The 22574-nt window shown below is 50.1% G+C and overlaps 2 protein-coding genes across 4 annotated transcripts in view; both read right to left on the bottom strand.

Moving 5' to 3' along the window:
* Positions 1-4260, bottom strand: part of capn12 (calpain 12) — a 46008-nt gene extending 41748 nt beyond the window's left edge. Inside the window, 7 exon segments of the mRNA XM_072549322.1 lie at positions 491-624; positions 1309-1427; positions 2359-2428; positions 3944-4045; positions 4047-4070; positions 4072-4125; positions 4128-4260. Of these exon segments, the coding sequence (XP_072405423.1) occupies positions 491-624; positions 1309-1427; positions 2359-2428; positions 3944-4045; positions 4047-4070; positions 4072-4125; positions 4128-4196 (572 nt within the window). The 5' untranslated portion in view covers positions 4197-4260.
* Positions 4261-4972: 712 nt separating this feature from the next.
* Positions 4973-22574, bottom strand: part of LOC140454517 (reticulon-2-like) — a 63936-nt gene continuing 46334 nt past the window's right edge. For 2 of the 3 annotated variants that reach the window (XM_072549323.1, XM_072549325.1), the window contains exons 7-10: positions 12355-12424; positions 10156-10202; positions 9766-9824; positions 4973-9352 (exon numbers count right to left, since the gene is read on the bottom strand). In XM_072549323.1, coding sequence (XP_072405424.1) covers positions 9310-9352; positions 9766-9824; positions 10156-10202; positions 12355-12424 — 219 coding nt within the window. In that variant the 3' untranslated portion in view covers positions 4973-9309. The remainder of the gene's footprint in view (positions 9353-9765; positions 9825-10155; positions 10203-12354; positions 12425-22574) is intronic. The other variant, XM_072549324.1, reaches the window with a different exon arrangement.

The following is a 22574-nucleotide window of genomic DNA, read 5'->3' as shown; positions in this document are numbered from 1 at the left end:
GAACCCTTTCAAGTTTCACAACATCTTTCCTATAGGAAGGAGACCAGGGAGCTTTACTCTGTATCTAACTCCATGCTGTGCTTGACGTGAGTGTTTGATGGGGACAGTGTAGAGGAAGCTTTATTTTAAATTGACTTTGAGTTTAGAAGGGTGAAGGAAGCTTTACTCTGTATCTAACCACATGCTGTCTCTATTGTGGGACTTTGATGGGGAAAGTGTAGATGAAGCTTTACTTGCAGTTTAAAAGAATTGAGAGAGCTTTACTCTATGTCTAGCCGCACTGTGTCCTTATCAATTCAGTATTGTAGAGAACTTTACAGTGTTTGCCTGATATAGAAAACATGCCATTCTAAGTGAGGACCACCTGGAATATAAAACTTCCCTCGAATGTTGGTGTTGATAACTAATCAGTGAAATTAATCTCAAGATCTCTCTCTTTGGTGGATCTACAGCAAACAGTGTTTGATATGGGAGAAGATTGGGTCCTTACTTGGCATAGGCCTTCTCTAGAAGGGCACTCCAGAGTTCATTCCGCGAGGACGATGAGGTGAAGATTAGTCTCTGGTTCTTCACTGGGAGTTGATCATCCACGACAACATCCACCCATTTTCCGTACTGCCAGAACTTGGAGAACAGGCAGATTTAAACATAGTATATAAAACTGGTCCTTTTGTCTAAATGCCCCCCCCCAGCATCATCCCCAGCCCCAGCCTGTTTCCATCTGTTCCTCTCCCAAAGGCCTGTCTCCATGGGAAGTACAACATCCTCACTCAATCAGCCATTCTTCAGCAGGGAGTTGGGGTTGAATTTTACCCATCGTGAGGCAATGCTGGTGCAGTGGCCATGATGTTAGTGGATGAGCGATCTTAGCATAAGTATTGATCCAGGGTCAAGTATTCAAATCCTACCCCAGCTGCTGGCAGAATTTAAAGTTAATTAATAAATCTGCAATTAGAATCTAGACTGGGTGATGATAACCATGACAACCACCATCAACTGTAGGAATCACTCATCTGATTCACTAATGTCATTTTGGGGAAGGGCAATCTGCCGTCCTTAACTGTCTGGCCTACACATGCCCCCAGAACCCCCTCGGGATTGAATCAAACCGTCATTCCTCATGAACAGACAGACACACAAACACACACACAGACCAACATACTCAGAAACACACACACACACACAAGTGTATCCCATACAAGTGCACACACTCACACAAACAGAAACTCACTTGTTCACACACTCACACAACACACACATTTCTAGCTCCATTGCCTCCATCTGATGGGGTTGATCCCAGTTCCGTACCCGGAAATGGAAGATCCCGGCATACGGCTGCTGAAAACTCTGCTCGGTGGGAACTGCATAAGTGAAGAGCTTTTCATCGAGGGTCAGTGAGGACATAGCTGCCAGGAACCAGCAATCACCTGTAAAGAGGAGAGAGTTCGATTGAGAGGGGAAAGTGAAAAAAAAAGTGAGAGATTAAGACAGTGAGTGAGTGAGAGAGAAAATGGCAGAGCAAGAGAAGGAATGAGAGAGAGAAAAGTAAGAGAAATTAAGACAGATTTTGAGTGAGAGAACATCCCCACTCCTGACCTTAAAATGGAAACATATTATATGCAGGGAGGTGATGGCATAGTGGTTATTATAACTATTGACTGGGTTTGAATCCTGCCATGGTAGATGGTGGAATTGGAATTCATTAATTTCTGGAATTAGGTGGTTAATAACAGCCATGAAACCAATGTCAGAGAAACCCATCTGGTCACTAATAGGAAGGGAACTGTTGTCTTCACCTGGCCTACATGTGACTCCAGACCACAGCAATGTGGTTGACACTTAACTGCCCTCTGGACAATTAGGGATGGATAATAAATATTAATCTGACTAGTGACGCCCACATCCACAAAAAGAGTTCACTGGTGATTGAACAATGTTCTGCGCCATGAACAACTTTGAAGCAGTCGATGTTCATATGTGACAAGATCTGGACTATATTCAGACTTGGGCTAAAATGTACCAAGAAACAATTGTGCCATGCAATTGGGCATTGGTGAGACTTCACCAAGAGCATACGGCACCGTGGGCAGCACGGTGGCACAGTGGTTAGCACTGCTGCCTCACAGCGCCAGAGACCCGGGTTCAATTCCCACCTCAGGCGACTGTGTGGAGTTTGCACATTCTCCCCGTGTCTGCGTGGGTTTCCTCCGGGTGCTCTGGTTTCCTTCCACAGCCCAAAAATGTGCAGGTTTGGTGAATTGGCCATGCTAAATTGCCTGGGTCTGGATGGGTTGCACTTCGGCGGGTCGGTGTGGACAACGTGAAGGAGCAGAGAAGGATTCACAGACTGACACTCACCGAGCCGGCCTTGGCGAATATCCGTGCGGCTGATCGAATCCACAAAAAACTGGGGCTTTGAAAACAGTTCCTGTAATTTGAATGAACATTGAACCTTTTAAGCTTGCTTTACTATCTGCACACATTTCAGACTTCCACAATCATGGAAGTGATATCCCAACTAGCCCCAAGGACAGAAATGTTTCCCTAAACCCCAGCAAATACTGACAGACACCCCATCGTCCTCCTCTCCGGACGCTATGGAAATACTGAAGACGCACCCCCATCCCCCCCCCCCACATCCACCATCAGTCCCCAAGGACTGCGTCTAAATACTGACACACACCCCCACCTCCCCACAACCCAGCACAACCTCCCTATGGGATCTCTGGTGTAAATACTGACACCCACCTCCCTCCAACCCAGCACAACCTGAGTATGGGGACTCTGTGTAAATACTGACAAACCCCTCACTCTCACTCTCACTCCCATCACCCCCCCCCCCCCAACCCAGCACAACCTCCGTATGGGGTCTCTGTGTAAATACTGATATTACCACACCCTCACCCCACCCCGCGAATGAGGAAGACTCTGTAAATACTGACACAATTGACCCCCAGTCTCCCTGTAAATACTGACACTCCTCCTCCCCCCACCCAGTCTCCCTGTAAATACTGACACTCCTCCCCCCCTGCAATCTCCCTGTAAATACTGACAATCCCCCCGCAATCTCCCTGTGAACACTGACACTCCCCCCCCTGCAATCTCCCTGTAAATACTGACACTCCCCCCCTGCAATCTCCCTGTAAATACTGACACTCCCCCCCCTGCAATCTCCCTGTAAATACTGACACTCCTCCCCCCCTGCAATCTCCCTGTAAATACTGACACTCCTCCCCCCCTGCAATCTCCCTGTAAATACTGACACTCCTCCCCCCCTGCAATCTCCCTGTAAATACTGACACTCCTCCCCCCCTGCAATCTCCCTGTAAATACTGACACTCCTCCCCCCCTGCAATCTCCCTGTAAATACTGACACTCCCCCCAGTCTCCCTATAAATACTGACACTCATTACCCCCAATCACCCCCGCAGTCTCCCTGTAAGTACTGACACCCCCCCCCCCCCCAGTCTCCCTGTAAGTACTGACAACACCCCAAAGTCTCCCTGTAAATACTGACCACCCCCCCTCCCTCCCCCGGAGTCTCCCTGTAAATACTTACACCCCCCCCCGGAGTCTCCCTGTAAATACTAACCACCCCCCCCCCCCCCCCAGTCTCCCTGTAAGTACTGACAACCCCCCGGAGTCTCCCTGTAAATACTGACACACACTTACTCCCCCCACCCCCCCGAGTCTCCCTGTAAACACTGGCACCTTATTATATGAAAAGGACAGGGGTGTGGAGAGATTGTCAGGGGGTATTTGGGTATTTGGTGCTTTGTTGACACAGTGCAGAGTGTGGGACAGTTGGCAAGGATAAAGTTTTAATTGAGTCAAAGTCCCTGAACTCTGACTAACTCCTGTCTCTGTCCTTTAAGTCCAGCCCACTCCGTCTTCCCTCGTCTCTAGATTACCACACTTTGATCGACCTGATCCCGGATCTTACACTGGCTCGGATCCACTCGATCCCCGTTTCCTTCACTGCTCCCAGGGAGCCCGCGGCTGCAGGAAATTTGGGATCTTCGAAAAGTCTCCGGTCCCGCAGCAAACTGGCTCCGGATCTGCTCGAAGTCCCTGACCCTGGAACTTCACCGGGTTCTCCCGGCTCCCTGGCGCCGTTCGCCCGGGGAGGGTTCCTCGGGTTCCTCCAGGATAGAGGGGTCAACGTTTTCGAGCATCCCTGAGTCCGTGTTCCCCATCGCGCTGTCCTGCTCTTGAGCCGAGCTCCCCTTCCAATCACAAGCTCCCCGCTTCTCTCTCTCGCTCTGGCTTTCCCTTCCTCCTCCTTTAATACCCAGTCACTCCCTCTCTCTCGGTCCCTCCCTCCTGCTGTCACCCTCTCTCCCTAACCCCCATTCCTTCCTTCCTCCTTCCTAATCTGCTGCTCCCCCCTCTCCCCTGCCTCACTCCTCTCAACTCAATTCCTCTTCCTCTCCCAAACCATTCTACTCTCCCTGTCCCTCTCCTCAAGTCCCTGACTTTTTATCACTTTCTGTCCCACCCTTTCTCCCTCTCATTTTCTCCCTCCCTGATCTGAATTGTAGATCTCCTCACTTCTCCGTCCCCTTGTCTCTCATTCTCATCACTCCCTCTCTCCTACCCCCTTTTCCTCCATCTTCCTTGTGTCCTTTCCTCTCATTCAACGAATGTTTTTCTCTCCTTCCCTCCCACACCATCCCTCTCGTCTTCACAGGAAGATTAGATTACTTACAGTGTGGAAACAGGCCCTTCGGCCCAACAAGTCCACTCCGCCCCGCAACCCACCCATACCCCTACATAACACTACGGGTAATTTAGCATGGCCAATTCACCTGGCCTGCACATCTTTGGACTGTGGGAGGAAACCCCCATGCAACCACACAGTCAGTCGCCTGAGGCGGGAATTGAACCCGGGTCTCTGGCGCTGTGAGGCAGTAGTGCTAACCACTGTACCACCGTGATCTTGTATGTTGAGGTATGAGTCACACACTGTTGGTTGAGGAAAGCCTCCTTTATTGCACTGTTTCAGATGCAGGTATAGGTTCTTTTACAAATTCAGACTTGAAGAACAGAGCACAGAGCAGTGAACTGGCTAGCAACATCCCACTGTGATCAAGAATGACAGATTTCAAAATTGTAGATTTCCTCTTTGCCCTCCTTTCCTGGAGCGGCTGCAAATTAACGCGATATAACATGTTGAGGATCTGTCGACAGTGAGAGGCAGTGAGATTGAAAGCCATCAGAGAAAAACTGAACTTCCCTGTGAGCCACTGTGAGATATTGTTAGCCACAATTTTATTCAGAGAAAAATATCTCCTAAATAGAAAAAAAAACAATGCATTCATGGAGCAACTTTTACCATTGCAGGGCATCCCACTGCACACTTCAACTTGTAGTGATTTTCTAATCAACCTGTTCAGAGAGTCTTATTTCACACCTCTTGAACTTGGGCCTTCTGACCCAGAGATAGGGACACTGCCACTGCATCATGGTGGCCCACTTTGCACCTTGTGAACTGTCAGAAACACAAGTGACCAATTTGCGTGTAGCCACTTCGGTGTGATAATGCCCAGATACTGCGGTTGGCAGAGTCTCACAACAAGGTAAGTGCATTACTAAACCGAGCCACCTCAGCAGTCAGAGCATGGTTGAGATTTAGTCCAAGGGCCAGTCTCCTGTGCTGGGTGTCAGCACTCACTGGCTCACAGAAAGCATTTGGATTACTGTGACCGCTGGAGTAGTCTGGAGAAACCTCAAGAGCAGATCATTTCTCTCCCCCTTTATTCTTTCACCTGGTCGACACTGGCCATTTATTACCCATCTCTAAGTGCCCTTTAATTGTCTCGCTTGGGCATTTCAGAGGGCAGGTAACACCCAACCAAATTGCTGTGGAGACTGGAGTCACATGAAGGCAGGCCAGGTATGGACAGCAGATTTCCCCTTGAGGGGCATTAGATGGCTTTACAACAAATTGACAATCGTTTCATAGTCACCATGTTTAATTTCCGATTTATGATTTGGATTTAAATTCCACCTGGTCGGTGGTGAAATTTGAACCCACTCCACCTGCATTATCACTGCGTCACCGCCTTCCGCCTGATTATTGATCATCAAATTCTTTCAATTGGCCCTGCCTGATGCGAAACGTCATTTCTTTATGTTACATTCTGCAACTGGACACAAGCCAAAAGTCCTGAGAGCAATACTTCTTTTTAAAAAACTTCTCAGTAATTTATATCTTTACAATAGAGTCAAAGAATCGGGGTAAATGTAGGGGAATAGGGTCTAGGTGGGTTGCACCTCGGCGGGTCGGCGTGGATTTGTTGGGCCGAAGGGCCTGTTTCCACACTGGAAGTAATCTAATCTAATCTAATCGTACAGCACAGGCTGGACCAACCAGTACGTGCCGACCATAATCCCAAACTCAGCTAGTCGCACCTGCCTGCTCTTGGACCATATCCCTTCAAACATTCATGTACTTATCTAAGGATCTTTTAAATGCTTTAACCTCTCGATTATGTTGAAAGAGCAGAGTACGATATGGACAAATTCACGCTTCAACGGTACAAGAAATGTAATAGTTCAGGAAAAGGCCAGCTACAAGGGAATGATCTGTGATGAAAGACAGGAGAAGTTAAATAATGGGAAGGTCAGTCATGCAGAGCTCAGGGTGGAAATATAATCAAGGCAATAAAAGAAGTACTTAGATCAGTCTTTGAGAACTGCAAACAGACGAAACCAGTTTCACACAAAGGAGACAGAACGGCGACGAGGAGATTATGGCCTGTCATTAATGGTCCCATTGTTGGGTTCAGAAAGCTGTGAAGTAACCGACTGAAAAAAAATAGATGCTGTTCCTTGAGTTTACACTGACTTTCGTTGTGGGACACACCAGCAAGCTCAGGTCAAGGTGAGAGCAGGTTGGGTCGTAGTTGCTGACTGAACCAAGGTGTTCTGCCGAACGGTCACCTCAGCTGCGATTGGTCTCCTCACAGGAGGGCTGACCACACTGGAAGCAGCCACCAGGGGACCCAACAGACGGCCTCCACAAACCCTGGTAATTCCTGGGGGACCTGGGTTTGAATCCTGCTGTGGGAGATGGTGGAATTTGAAATCATAAGACTTTGGAATTAGGAGGTAAATGATGACTGTGAATTGATTGTCAGGGAAAAAAAAAACCCTGTGGCTCACTTATATCCTTTAGGCGAGGAAACTACCATGTTTACCTTGTCTGGCCTACATGTGACTCCAGGCTCACATTGTTGTGGTTGACTCTTGACTCGACCCTCTCCCTATGAATGAGTTTTTTAAAAATGCAGAATACTGAAGTACATCACTGTTTAACGACGAAATATATGTACAATGTCAGTTTATGTTCTCAGATGTTATATAGACGGGGTTTTTAGGACCAGAGCTTGTGGAGGGTAACTCGATCCCCCATGTAAAGTCATTTCTGATATATTTCTATTGTAATTCCTATCTCTTGTGTTTTTCAGGATTATTGTGGAGCATGATATTTACCAGTAGGTGGCAGCACAACAGGAGACAGGGATGATCTGGCCCTGCCACACTCTGAGCTGATTGCTGGATGTCACTGTCGGGGTATATAATGGGCAGGCTGCCCACTGTCTCCGGCCTTGGCGCTGCCACCCAGCTGGGACCTCTCCCCTGTTCTAAGCCCGACCTTCTGCCAGGGCTGCAGGGACACCACTGGAGGAAGGATGCTATTACAGAGTAACACATTGTTTACACAGGCTTTTAAACATGGCTTCCACAATTAAATAATAGGAACAAAGATTATTGGGAATTGCATGCAGCTGTAGCATTTTTAATATATCATACTTTTTGATGCTTAAGTTCATATGTGATGAGCACCATTAAAAAAATACCTACATGCTTTTTCACTCACTCTCACAGTTGTTGCATTTTGAGGGCTGGTGTTTCCAGCCCATCACTGAATCACCAAACCTGGAAATATCATTTACAACCAGCGGTTTGAAAGATTCAAGATTTACACAGAACCCCTTGCTCTGAAAATTTCTGATCCCTTTTATTTCTTTGATGGAGGTTGAGCGTCAGTGGCAAGATCAGCGTCTGTGTAGACTCATCCACATGGCTGTTTTTCACGTTTGACCAAGTCATCAGACATGAAGGATTTCACAGCTAAACCCACTCTCAAATGTTTTCCATACAGAATCATGAATCTCTTGGCTGGGGGGGGGGGGGAAGAGACCAGCATAGTGGTACCGTCCCTGGGCTAGCGATCCAGAGGCACACAATAAGGGTCTGGGGGTGAGGGTTGAAGCCCAATTGAAAGCTTATCCTAGGTGAGCAATTATTGGTGGTTGTGAAAATCCATCCAGTTCACTCGTGTCCCTTTAGCGAAGGAAATCTGCCCATCCTTACCTGGTCTGGCCTACATGTGACTCCAGACCCCACAGCAGCTGTCACCGTCATAGCTGGGATGAGCCACAGACGCTGATCTTGCCACTGACGCTCAACCTCCATCAAAGAAATAAAAGGGATCAGAAACTTTCAGAACGAGGGGTTCTGTGTAAATCTTGAATGTTTCAAACCGCTGGTTGTAAATGATATTTCCAGGTTTGGTGACTCAGTGATTGTGAGGAAGGATTTTCACCTCTACACCCTCAACCCTTTCTGTATGAGCCCCTCATTGTAAAACTTTATGCTCTAACCACTCTCTATCTAAAGATATCACCTAACACTCTACTGCAGTGGGTTAAGGATGCTGCAATATCTGATATAAATAAGGCATCTTTTAGAATGAGGGAGGTGGGAGGCAGGTGGGAAAGTGGAGCTGAGGTAGAAAATAAGCTACAGTTATATTGAATGGCAGAGGCCCTAGTTCTTTTGTTTTGTCTACAACTTCCGTCTCTGCCCTCATCTAATCCCTCCACCCGATAATTCCCTCTCTGAACTCTCAGGCCCCTTCACTCACAAGCCCTGGCCTCCTTACAATACCCATCCTTCACCCTCTTCCAGGCCCAAAGGTCCCTCAGCCTAAATTCTGATCTTATTCACCCATAAAACTGTGTTCCCACCTTCATCCAGGTTCCCATGAGGTATCGCTGTTGTGAACAGGCCAGCAGGCTGGGCTGGGAGCATGCCCTGCATTAAAAGATAAATTAATCTGAAGGGGAGTCCCTTGAGCCTTGAAGCCTTGGGCCAAGGGGCAAATGCAGCCTTTTAAAAAAAAATGTTCGATCCCTGTGCTCTGATTTGTGGGCAGTTAAGACTCTCGATTGTAAAGATTAATTGCATTGTTGGGTCCGGGAGTTTGCTCAGTGGCTGCAGGTTCACCTTTGGGTCCACTCATTCGGCTTTGGGTTTGGATCCTGGGAGCTTAGCCTGGATTCTGGAAAGAGAGAAAGAGAGACCGACTGAAGAGAGATGAAGATTCCTCTGGTTAAAAAAAAAAACGCTGCTCCCGACAGACATAGACTCAGCCAGGAGAACGTCTGGGGCTGGGGTTTGTGAACGAACACGTGGAGATGGGTCTTGGACAGTGGAGCTGGGTCAGGAGGAAAGAACGGTCAGGAGGAGAGAGGGTCAGTGAGAGAGGGGCAGTCAGTGGGTGGGTTGTCTGTGAATGAGGGGTCTGTGGGGGAGGTTAGTGGAGAAGGGGGTCAAAAAGGGTGGGAGGTGAGGACAGGCAATAGGAGAGGGGGTGAGTGGGGAAGGAGGCCAGTGGAGGAGGGGTTAGTGGGGGGCAAGTGGAATAGGTGGATAGTGGGGAACATTCGCAGAAGCCAGTAAAGAGAAGTGTACTTTGCTGTGAATTCCTTGATCTGTCCTGTCACCAGCCCCAGGTACTGGTTGATGTGAACCTGATGGAGAGAAACAGGAGAATCAGTAGGAGTCACGAAAGTTAGTGAGATAGGGGAAGCCATTCTTATCACACAGCCAAAGCTCCTTATGCAGCACAGATCACTTACACATACACACAGACATACAAACACAGATACAGAGCCAGACAAACATGCAAACACAGACACATACTGCCTCGCAAGGGGATATTGGAAGGAATCAGCAACTCGATGGTTGCCCTAATGGCACTAAGGCCAAACTTTGCCTCCTGCTACATGTCAGTCTTTTTGGTTAATCACGTTTGGTAAAGGGCAGGAGGCTGAGCTGGAGGGGGTTAGCTCCAATACGTACCTTGTGTTTCCGATACACCAAAGGAACAATGAAGATAGCAACTGTCACTGAAAACAAGAGAAAACAACATCAGGACATTAGATTAGATTAGATTACAGTGTGGAAACAGGCCCTTCGGCCCAACCAGTCCACACCGACCCGCAGAAGCGCAACCCACCCATTCCCCTACATTTACCCCTTTACCTAACACACGGGCAATTTAGCATGTGCAGTGTTTTTTAAAAACTTTATTCAGTCACAAGATGTGGATGGACATCACTGACAAGGCTGGCATTTGTTACCCATCCCAACTCGCCATTGAATGAACTCGGCTTGATCAGCCATTTCAGAGGGCAGTTAAGACCTGACCCATTGCAATGGGTATGGAGTCATGTATAAGCCAGCCCTGGTAAGGGTGGCTAATTTCCAACCGTAAGGGATGTTAGTGAACCAGTTGGGTTGTTAAAAATGATAATCAGTGATTAGATTACTTACAGTGTGGAAACAGGCCCTTCGGCCCAACAAATCCACACCGCCCCGCCGAAGCGTAACCCACCCATACCCCTACATCTACATTTAACCCTTACCTAACACTATGGGCAATTTAGCATGGCCAATTCACCTGACCTGCACATCTTTGGACTGTGGGAGGAAACCGGAGCACCCGGAGGAAACCCACGCAGACACGGGGAGAACGTGCAAACTCCACACAGTCAGTCGCCTGAGGCGGGAATTGAACCCGGGTCTCAGGCGCTGTGAGGCAGCAGTGCTAACCACTGTGCCACCGTGCCGCCCACACGGTCACCATTACTGAGAGTAGCTATAAATACAAACATAAGGACAAGTGTAGGCCAATCGGCCCATTGAGTCTGTTCCACCATTCAATAAGATTGTGGCTGATCTGAGTTTAACCACAACTCTACATTTCAGCATATCCTTGATAATCTTTCATCCCCTTGGTCATCAGTTGTACAGGTCTATCATCTCACAACACAGACAGAGGCCATTTGGTGCATTGAATGACCCCTCTTTGAAAGAGCTCTCCAATTAGTGCCGTTCTTATTTTGCTCTTTTACTGACAGTTCTACAATACTTTTCCACTTCAAGCGTTTATCTTGTCAAAGTTACTAAACCTTTAAAGGCTACTTCCAGAGGACATTCTAGCTCCCCCTGTCGCTTTGCTGGGAGAATTCCCTCGAGTCTGGGAGAGGCCCGAAGGTTCTGTAACGAATCTCCCCATTCGCACATTTGTAGAGTCTTGGACAAACAACTTCGACAATGTGAACTGGGCACCAGAATTCCTGGGGATTGCCTGAAACTCGCTCAGTGAGAGACACAGCGTCTGGTTGAAACCGGTTCCCTTCGGTTCCTATTGGATCTGCTTCAGACAGTGCATTCCTTAACAAGTCACTGCACAAAAATAAATTCGCCTCATGTCTCCCTCTACTTCTTTGTTGATTAGGTTCAATTTGGGCCAAATGGTTACTGACACTCCAGCCAGGTGGAAATGTGAGCTATTACAAACCCCTTCATCATGTGGAACGTGTCGATAAATGTTCCCTTAGCTTTAAGGTGAACAATCCCAGTTTCTCTAGTCTCTGCACATGTCCCTCACCCCTGGTGCTTTACTCACGTGTATGCTTTATATAAGTGCAAAGAATTAAGAGGAACAAAAGTGGGAAATTCTATCTGAACCATTTCACTAATTAAATCATGTTCAGCTTCACCTTACCTGGGGTCAATTTACTCAGCAGAAGGGGAAGGATAGCTTCTGAGCTCTTCCTGCTCTACGATTCAGTTTCAACCAGACTGATCCAGTTTCAACCAGATGCTGTGTCTGTCACTGAGCATGTTTCAGTCAGTCATCCCCCCCCCCCCCAGCCCCCAACCTATCCACCCCAGGAATTCTGCTGCCCAGTTCACATTGTCGAAGTTGTTTGTCCAAGACTCTACAAATGTGATAATGGAGAGAATCCTTACAGAACCTCCAGGCCTCTCCCAGGAAGCACTCGCTTTCGGAGTGACGCTCCTTCATCACCTGATGAAGGAACGTCACTCCGAAAGCGAGTGCTTCCAATTAAACCTGTTGGACTATAACCTGGTGTTGTGTGATTTTTAACTTTGTACGCCCCAGTCCAACACCAGCATCTCCAAATCATGACCCCTGGGAAGTTGGCTATATAGATTTAGTAACTTTGACAGGCGCGCCCTACTCCTTACCCAGAATAGTGAGGGTCAGGCCATTAAATATGGCCCCGACATATGTCATCAGCCACAGCAGCACTCCGAACTGGAAAAGAGAAAGAGAGACACACACAAACTCAGCAACTAATCTTTCCGACAGTGATAAACCAGGAAAACCGGTGAAGGAGACACACCGTTCCAACTTGTATGCTACAAATTCAAACTCCAGTATGACCAGTACATCCGTTTCCGTGAGTGGCTTCTTTTCACTGTTTTCCTTCCCGCAGAGTCACAACACCTCCCCCCCCCCCCCCCCGGCCCCATCATAAAATTGTACAGAACTCAATCAAGGGAGCTATTCCACCCAATGTCCCCCCCCCTGTGGCTGCATGTTGAAAGAGGTCGTAAGCCATAGGAGCATGAGGATGCGATTCACTCTGCTCTACGTCTGCTCTGTCACTCTATGAGGTCATGGATCAGCCTCAACACCACGTTTCTGTCTTATCTCGATGTCCCTTGATCACTGACTAGAAATCCATCTTTCTCAGCCTTACATCCACTTAATGTTCCAGCCTCGACACCCCTCTGTGGTGAAGAATTCTGCAGATCCCTTCTGAGAAATTCCTCCTCATCTCGGTCTTAAATGTATGTCCCCTTACTCTGAGATGACGTTCTCTGCTCCAAGACTCTCTCACAACAAAGAACCAAGCTATCTGCATCCCTCCACACACACACACACATAGACACACACACCCTCCCGCCACACACACACACACACTCCCTCCCGCCACAGACACACTCACCCTCCACACACACACATACACACACTCCCTCCCTCCACACACACTCTCCCTCCACACACACACACACACACACACTCCCTCCCTCCACACACTCACACTCTCCCTCCACACACACACATACACACACTCCACACACACACATACACACACTCCCTCCCGCCACACACACTCTCCCTCCACACACTCACACTCTCCCTCCCTCCACATACACACACACATACACACACTCCCTCCCGCCACACACACTCCCTCCCGCCACACACACTCTCCCTCCACACACTCACACTCTCCCTCCACACACACACATACACACACTCCCTCCCTCCACACACACACACACTCCCTCCCTCCACACACACACTCCCTCCACACACACACTCCCTCCACACACACACATACACACACTCCCTCCCTCCACACACACACACACACTCCCTCCCTCCACACACACACTCCCTCCACACACACACATTCTCCCTCCACACACACACATACACACACTCCCTCCCGCCACACACACTCCCTCCCTCCACACACACACACACTCTCCCTCCACACACTCACACTCTCCCTCCACACACACACATACACACACTCCCTCCCTCCACACACACATACACTCCCTCCCTCCACACACACACTCCCTCCACACACACACTCTCCCTCCATACACACACTCCCTCCCGCCACACACACTCTCACTCCACACACTCCCTCCCTCCACACACTCCCATACACACACTCCCTCCCTCCACACACACACTCCCTCCACACTCCCTCCCTCCACACACTCCCTCCCTCCACACACACACGTACACACACTCTCCCTCCACACACTCCCTCCCTCCACACACACACTCCTTCCACACACACACATACACACACTCCCTCCCTCCACACACACTCTCCCTCCACACACTCCCTCTTTCCACACACACACTCCCTCCACACACATACACACATTCCCTCCCTCCACACACACTCCATTCCTCCACACACACACATACACACACTCCCTCCCTCCACACACTCCCTCCCTCCACACACACACTCACTCCACACACACACGTACACACACTCACCCTCTACACACACACTCCCTCCACACACACACTCCTTCCACACACACATACACACACTCCCTCCCTCCACACACACTCTCCCTCCACACACACTCCCTCTTTCCACACACACTCTCCCTCCACACACACACACACATACACACACTCCCTCCCTACACACACATACACACACTCCCTCCCTCCACACACACTCTCCCTCCACACACTCCCTCCCTCCACACACACTCTCCCTCCACACACTGCCTCCCTCCACACACACACACTCCCTCCACACACACACACACACACACACACTCCCTCCCTCCACACACACCCACCCTCCACACACACACCCACCCTCCACACACACACCCACCCTCCACACACACACACCCACCCTCCACACACACACACCCCACACACACACATACCCACTCTCCATACACACCCTCCACAGACATACACACACACTCTCCATCCACACACACACCCACCCTCCACACACACTCCCTCCTCACACACACACATTCCCTCCTCATACACACACACTCCCTCCTCACACACACACATCCTCCATCCACACACACACACACACCCTCCACACACTCCCTCCACACACACTTCCTCCACACCCACTCCCTCCCCACACACAGACACACACACTCCCTCCATACACACACTCACTCCTTCCATACACCCTGCACGTACACAAACACATCCCTCCTCCACACTCACACACACTCCCTCCTCACACACACTTTCCCTCCTCACACACACACACACACCCACCCACCCTCCACACACACATACACACACTCCCTCCACAGACACACTCCCTCCACACAAACACACACTTCCTCCCCACACACACACTCCCTCCCCACACACACACACTCCCTCTCCACACACGCACACACACACACTCCCTCCCCACACCTACACACATCCTCCACACACACACACCCTCCCCACACACAAACACACACTCCCTCCCCACACACAAACACACACTCCCTCCCCACACACACACACACTCCACCCCCCCACACACACACACCCTCCCCACACACACACTCCCTCTCCACACACACACATACACACTCCCTCTCCACACACACACTCCCTCCCCACACACACACACTCCCTCTCCACACACGCACACACACACACTCCCTCCCCACACCTACACACACCCTCCACACACACACACCCTCCCCACACACAAACACACACTCCCTCCCCACACACAAACACACACTCCCTCCCCACACACACACACACTCCAGCCCCCCACACACACACTCCCTCCCCACACACACACTCCATCCCCACACACACACTCCCTCTCCACACACACACATACACACTCCCTCTCCACACACACACTCCCTCCCCACACACACACACTCCCTCTCCACACACAAACACACACTCCCCCCACACACACACTCCCTCGCCACACACACACTCCCTCGCCCCACACACACACACACCCTCCCCACACACACACACTCCCTCGCCACACACACACACTCCACACACCCACATACCCATCCTCAATGCACACACCCTCCACGCACCATCTATACACACACACCCTCCACACACACACAGACACACACCCTCCACACACACAGACACACACCCTCCACACACACACCCTCCACACACACAGACACACACCCTCCACACACACAGACACACACCCTCCACACACACACCCTCCACACACACAGACACACACCCTCCACACACACAGACACACCCTCCACATACACACCCTCCACACACACAGACACAAACCCTCCACACACCCACCCTCCACACACACAGACACACACCCTCCACACACACACCCTCCACACACACAGACACAAACCCTCCACACACACACCCTCCACACACACAGACACACACCCTCCACACACCCACCCTCCACACACACAGACACACACCCTCCACACACACACCCTCCACACACACAGACACACACCCTCCACACACACACCCTCCACACACACAGACACACACCCTCCACACACACACCCTCCACACACAAACCCTCCACACACACATACTCACCCTCCACACACACACACACACACACACACCCTCCACACACACATACACACACTCCCTCCACAGACACACTCCCTCCACACACACACACACTCCCTCTCCACACACACACTCCCTCCCCACACACACCCTTCACACACACACTCCCTCCCCACACCTATACACACCCTCCACACACACACACACTCCCTCCCCACACACAAACACACACTCCCTCCTCACACACACACACACACTCCACCCCCCCCACACACACACACACACTCCCTCCCCACACATACACACACTCCACCCCCACACACACACTCCCTCCCCACACACACACTCCACCCCCACACACACACTCCCTCCCCACACACACACTCCCTCCCCACACACACACACACACTCCCTCTCCTCACACACACACACACTCCACCCCCCCACACACACACTCCACCCCCACACACAAACACACACTCCCTCCACAGACACACACTCCCTCCCCACACACACACACTCCATCGCCACACACACACACTCCCTCCCCACACACACACACTCCCTCGCCACACACACACACTCCCTCCACACACCCACATACCCATCCTCAATGCACACACCCTCCACGCACCATCTATACACACACACCCTCCACACACAAACCCTCCACACACACAGACACACACCCTCCACACACACACCCTCCACACACACAGACACAAACCCTCCACGCACACACCCTCCACACACACAGACACACACCCTCCACACACACACCCTCCACACACACAGACACACACCCTCCACACACCCACCCTCCACACACACAGACACACACCCTCCACACACCCACCCTCCACACACACAGACACAAACCCTCCACACACACACCCTCCACACACACACCCTCCACACACACAGACACAAACCCTCCACACACACAAACCCTCCACACACACATACTCACCCTCCACACACACATACTCACCCTCCACACACACATACTCACCCTCCACCCACACACACCCCACACACACACCCCACACACACACCCCACACACACACATACCCATCCTTCACAAACATACACACAGACACAATCTCCATCCACACACACACCCACCCTCCACACACACACACTCCCTCCTCACACCCACACCCACTCCCTCCACACCCACTCCCTCCACACCCACTCCCTCCACACACACACTCACTCCCTCCATACACACACTCACTCCTTCCATACACACACTCACTCCTTCCACACACCCTGCACATACACAAACACATCCCTCCTCCACACTCACACACACTCCCTCCTCACACACACATTCCCTCCTCACACACGCACACACACACACCCACCCTCCACACACACACACACACACTCCCTCCCCACACCCACACACTCCCTCCTCATGCACACCCACCCTCCACACACATACACACACTCACTCCACACACACCCTCCACACAAACACACACATACCCTCCACACATACAAACACACACTCCCTCCCCACACATACTCCCTCCCTGCACCCACACACTCCCCCCCCCACACACACACACACCCTCCACACACACAAACACATCCCTCCTCCACACTCTCACACACTCCCTCCTCACACACACACTCCCTCCTCACACACACACTCCCTCCTCACACACACACTCACCCTCCACACACACACACACACACACTCCCTCCTCACACACACTCACACTCCCTCCACACACACACACACACACACATTTCCTCCTCACACACACTCACACTCCCTCCACACACACACACACACTCCCTCCTCACACACACTCCCTCCTCACACACACTCACACTCCCTCCACACACACACACACACACACTCACACTCCCTCCACACACACACACACACACACTCCCTCCACACACACACTCACACTCCCTCCACACACACACACACACACACTCACACTCCCTCCACACACACACACTCCCTCCACACACACACACTCCCTCCTCACACACACTCACACTCCCTCCACACACACACACACACACACACTCCCTCCACACACACACACACACACACACTCCCTCCACACACACACACATACACACACACACACACACTCCCTCCACACACACACACACACACTCCCTCCACACATACACACACACACACACACACACACAGGCACACTCCCTCCACACAGGCACACACTTCCTCCAAACACACACACTCCCTCCACACACACACACACACCCTCCCTCCACACATACACACACACACACACACAGGCACACTCCCTCCACACAGGCACACACTTCCTCCAAACACACACACTCCCTCCACACACGCACACTCCCTCCACACAGGCACACACTTCCTCCAAACACACACACACCCTCCCCACACACATACACACACACACACAGGCACACTCCCTCCACACAGGCACACACTTCCTCCAAACACACACACTCCCTCCACACACACACACACACCCTCCCTCCACACATACACACACACAGGCACACTCCCTCCACACAGGCACACACTTCCTCCAAACACACACACTCCCTCCACACACACACACACAGGCACACTCCCTCCACACAGGCACACACTTCCTCCAAACACACACACACCCTCCCCACACACATACACACACACACACACACACAGGCACACTCCCTCCACACAGGCACACACTTCCTCCAAACACACACACGTACACTCTCTCCATACACAGACACACGCACACACTCCCTTCATACACACACACAAGCACACACCCCACACACACACCTCACACACACCCCACACACACACACCCCCACACACACACACCTCACACACACACCTCACACACTCCCTCCACATACACAACCTCCCCACACACACACAACCCCCACACACACCCTACACACACACACAGGCACACTCCCTCCACACAGGCACACAATTCCTCCAAACACACACACTCCCTCTACACACAGACACACGTACACTCCCTCCACACACACAGACACTCGCACACACACTTCCTCCCCACTCACATACACTCTTCCTCCACACACACACTCTTCCTCCACACACACACTTCCTCCACACACATACACACACATTTCCCCCCCCACACACACACTTCCTCCCCACACACACTCCCTCCTCCACACACACGCAGACACACACACTCCCCCCTCATACAGACACATGCACTCCCTCCACACAGACACACGCACACTCCCTCCACACACAGACACACACACACACCCTCCACACACACACACTCCCTCCACATCCACACACTCCATCCACACCCACACACTCCCTCCACACACACACACACACCCATACACGCATCCACCCTCCACACACCCACACACACACAGACACAGGCACACACACTCCCTCCACATCCACACACTCCATCCACACCCACACACTCCCTCCACACCCACACACCCATACACGCATCCACCCTCCACACACACACACTCCCTCCACACACACACACAGTCCCTCCACACACACACACATACACACACACACACACACACACACACGCACACACGCACACATACACGTCCTTTAAGAATCTTGGATGTTTCAGCAGGGTCTCCTCTCATTCTACAACCTTCCAATGAGAGCTCTTCAGGCAGTCCTAGAACCCTTGCTCTTTTCCCACACAGCCCACAAATTTCTTCCTTTTGAAATAGGAAAGGAATCCTATATCCTTTCCAATACATCCAAATCCCTTTTGAGAGTTATTATTTAATTTGCCCTTCCACATCATAGCAACTCATGGCAAGAAAATATTCACCTCGCCATCTCTCTGATCCTTTTGTCAATTACCTTAAATCCGTCTGACCCCCCCTCCTGCCATTGCAAACATCTGCCTCTATTAATGATTTTGAACACCTCTTCACTGTATCCACCTTTCACCTCTTCTGTCCCACAGAAGGTAACCTCAGCTTCTCCATAGCCCTCCAGATCAATGGAGTATCAACTGGGCTACTGCAAATGATATAAAGCACAACATTTCGCATTCAAACTGAAAACAGAACATCTTGGAAATACACAGTCGGTTGTCAGATTTTAGAGTCATAGTCATACAGTCATAGAGATGTACAGCACGGAGACAGACCCTTCGGTCCAACCCGTCCATGTCGACCAGATATCCCAACCCAATCTAGTCCCACCACCCAGGCCCATATCCCTCCAAATCCTTCCTGTTCATATACCCATCCAGATGCTTGTTAAATGTTGTAATTGTACCAGCCTCCACCACATCCTCTGGCAGCTCGTTCCATACACTTACCACGCTTTGCGTGAAAAAGTTGTCCTTTATATATTTTTTATATCTCTTTAATATCTTTCCCCCTCACCCTAAACCTATGCCCTCTAGTTCTAGACTCCCCCACCCCAGATTTTGTCTATTTATCCTATCCTTGCCACTCATGATTTTATAAACCTCTATAAGGTCACCCCTCAGTCTCCAACACTCCAGGGAAAATAGCCCCAGCCTGTTCAGCCTCAAACCCTCCAACCCTGGCAACATCCTTGTAAATCTTCTCTGAATCCTTTCAAGTTTCACAACATCCTTCTGATAGGAAGGAGATCAGAACTGTAAGCAATAAGAGGGCAAATGTAAAATGGTTTTTTGTTTCTATTAATAGCAAAATACCGTGGATATGACAATGTACTGCAAATCTGAAACAAACACAGGAAGTGCTGGAGAAAGTCAGCAGTTATAGAGAGAGAAGCAGAATTAACGTTTCAACTCCAGTCTAAATCTTCTTTGGAACTGAAACTGATATTCTGACTCTGTTTCTATCATCACAGAGGCTGCTGGTGGTCACTGCCCTGGATCATATCCTGAGATAGACTCATAGAGATGTATCTTTTGGTCAAACTCATTCATGCTGATTAGATATTCTAAACTGATCTAGTCCCATTTGCCAGCACCTGGCCCATATCCCTCCAAACCCTTCCTATTCATATACCCATCCAAATGCCTCTTAAATGTTGCAATTGTACCAGCCTCCAGCACTTCCTCTGGCAGCTCATTCCATACACGTACCACCCTCTGTGTGAAAATGTTGCCCATTAGGTTCCTTTAAATATTTCACCTCTCACCTTAAACCTATGACCTCTAGCTTGGATTTCCCCACCCTCAGAAAAACACCATGGCTATTCACCCTATCCATGCCCCTCGTGATTTTATAAACCTCTATAAGGTCACTCCCCAGCCTCTGATGTTCCAGGGAAAATGGCACCGGCCTATTCAGCCTCTCCCTGTAGCTCAAACTCGCCAACCCTGGCAACATCCTTGTTAACCTTTTCTGCGCCCTTTCAAGTTTTTCAACATCTTTCCTACAACAGGGAGAACAGAACTGAATGCAGTATTCCAAAGTGGCCTCACCAATGTCCTGCAGAGCTGCAATATGACTGTTGGCGATCGATGTTCAAGAAGGAAATCAGAGAAGGAAGTGATCAGCTGATATCGCCAGGCACCTGCCCTGTCTCCCACACTGGGAACTGTCATCGTCTGCTTACACTCAAGTGGATGGTACGTTGGGAAAATGCATCCCAATGAGGTGATATTAACTGATAGTGAGAAGTTAATAGGCCTCTCACCACTCACGAGTGAGAAATCCCTCTCAACATTGTTTGAAAAATGGGAATTTCTACACTGAAAATTGGGAAGCTCCTTGCTGCAGATCCCATCTAATTTTCCCAACTTTGTCGCCAATGCTGGCATCCTTCAGGAACTGGCAGAATCCAGCCGTTTGAGTCGAAGATGAGGTTGAAAGTCAAAAGACAGACAGAGCTAGCACCTATGGAGCTAGTTTGAGATTCCAGGCAGCTGAGGGACAAGGAGGTACTAGAACTGCCAAAGATCTCAGAGGGATTAGGGGTCACTGAGTAGGGGAATAGGGAGGTGAAGAGAGTGTGAGGGGGCATTAAGGGTCACTCTCCTGCTAAGAACCAAACTGAGACTGTGAACCAATTCGGAAAAAGAGTCTTACGGAACTTGCAACGTTAACTCCGTATGCCTCTTCACAGATGCTGCCAGACCTACTGAGTTTCTCCAGCATTCTCTGTGTTTAAGATTTTCAGCATCCACAGTATTTTGCTGTTACACAGAAAGTGAACCACCCTCAGCCTTCCTGTCACATTTCCAAAACATGAATGATCTTTTATTAAACTGCGGCAAATGATTTGTTTTTAGCTAACATCAGGACATCTTGAGACAATACTTGTCTTCACCTGTCCCCATGAATGTTGTACCCCAGTGTTATACAGAGACAGACCTGTCCACACCAGTACTGTACCCC

The sequence above is a fragment of the Chiloscyllium punctatum genome, chromosome 29, assembly GCF_047496795.1.
Source record: "Chiloscyllium punctatum isolate Juve2018m chromosome 29, sChiPun1.3, whole genome shotgun sequence".
NCBI lineage: Eukaryota > Metazoa > Chordata > Chondrichthyes > Orectolobiformes > Hemiscylliidae > Chiloscyllium > Chiloscyllium punctatum.
This window is presented reverse-complemented; position numbering and strand designations above follow the sequence as displayed.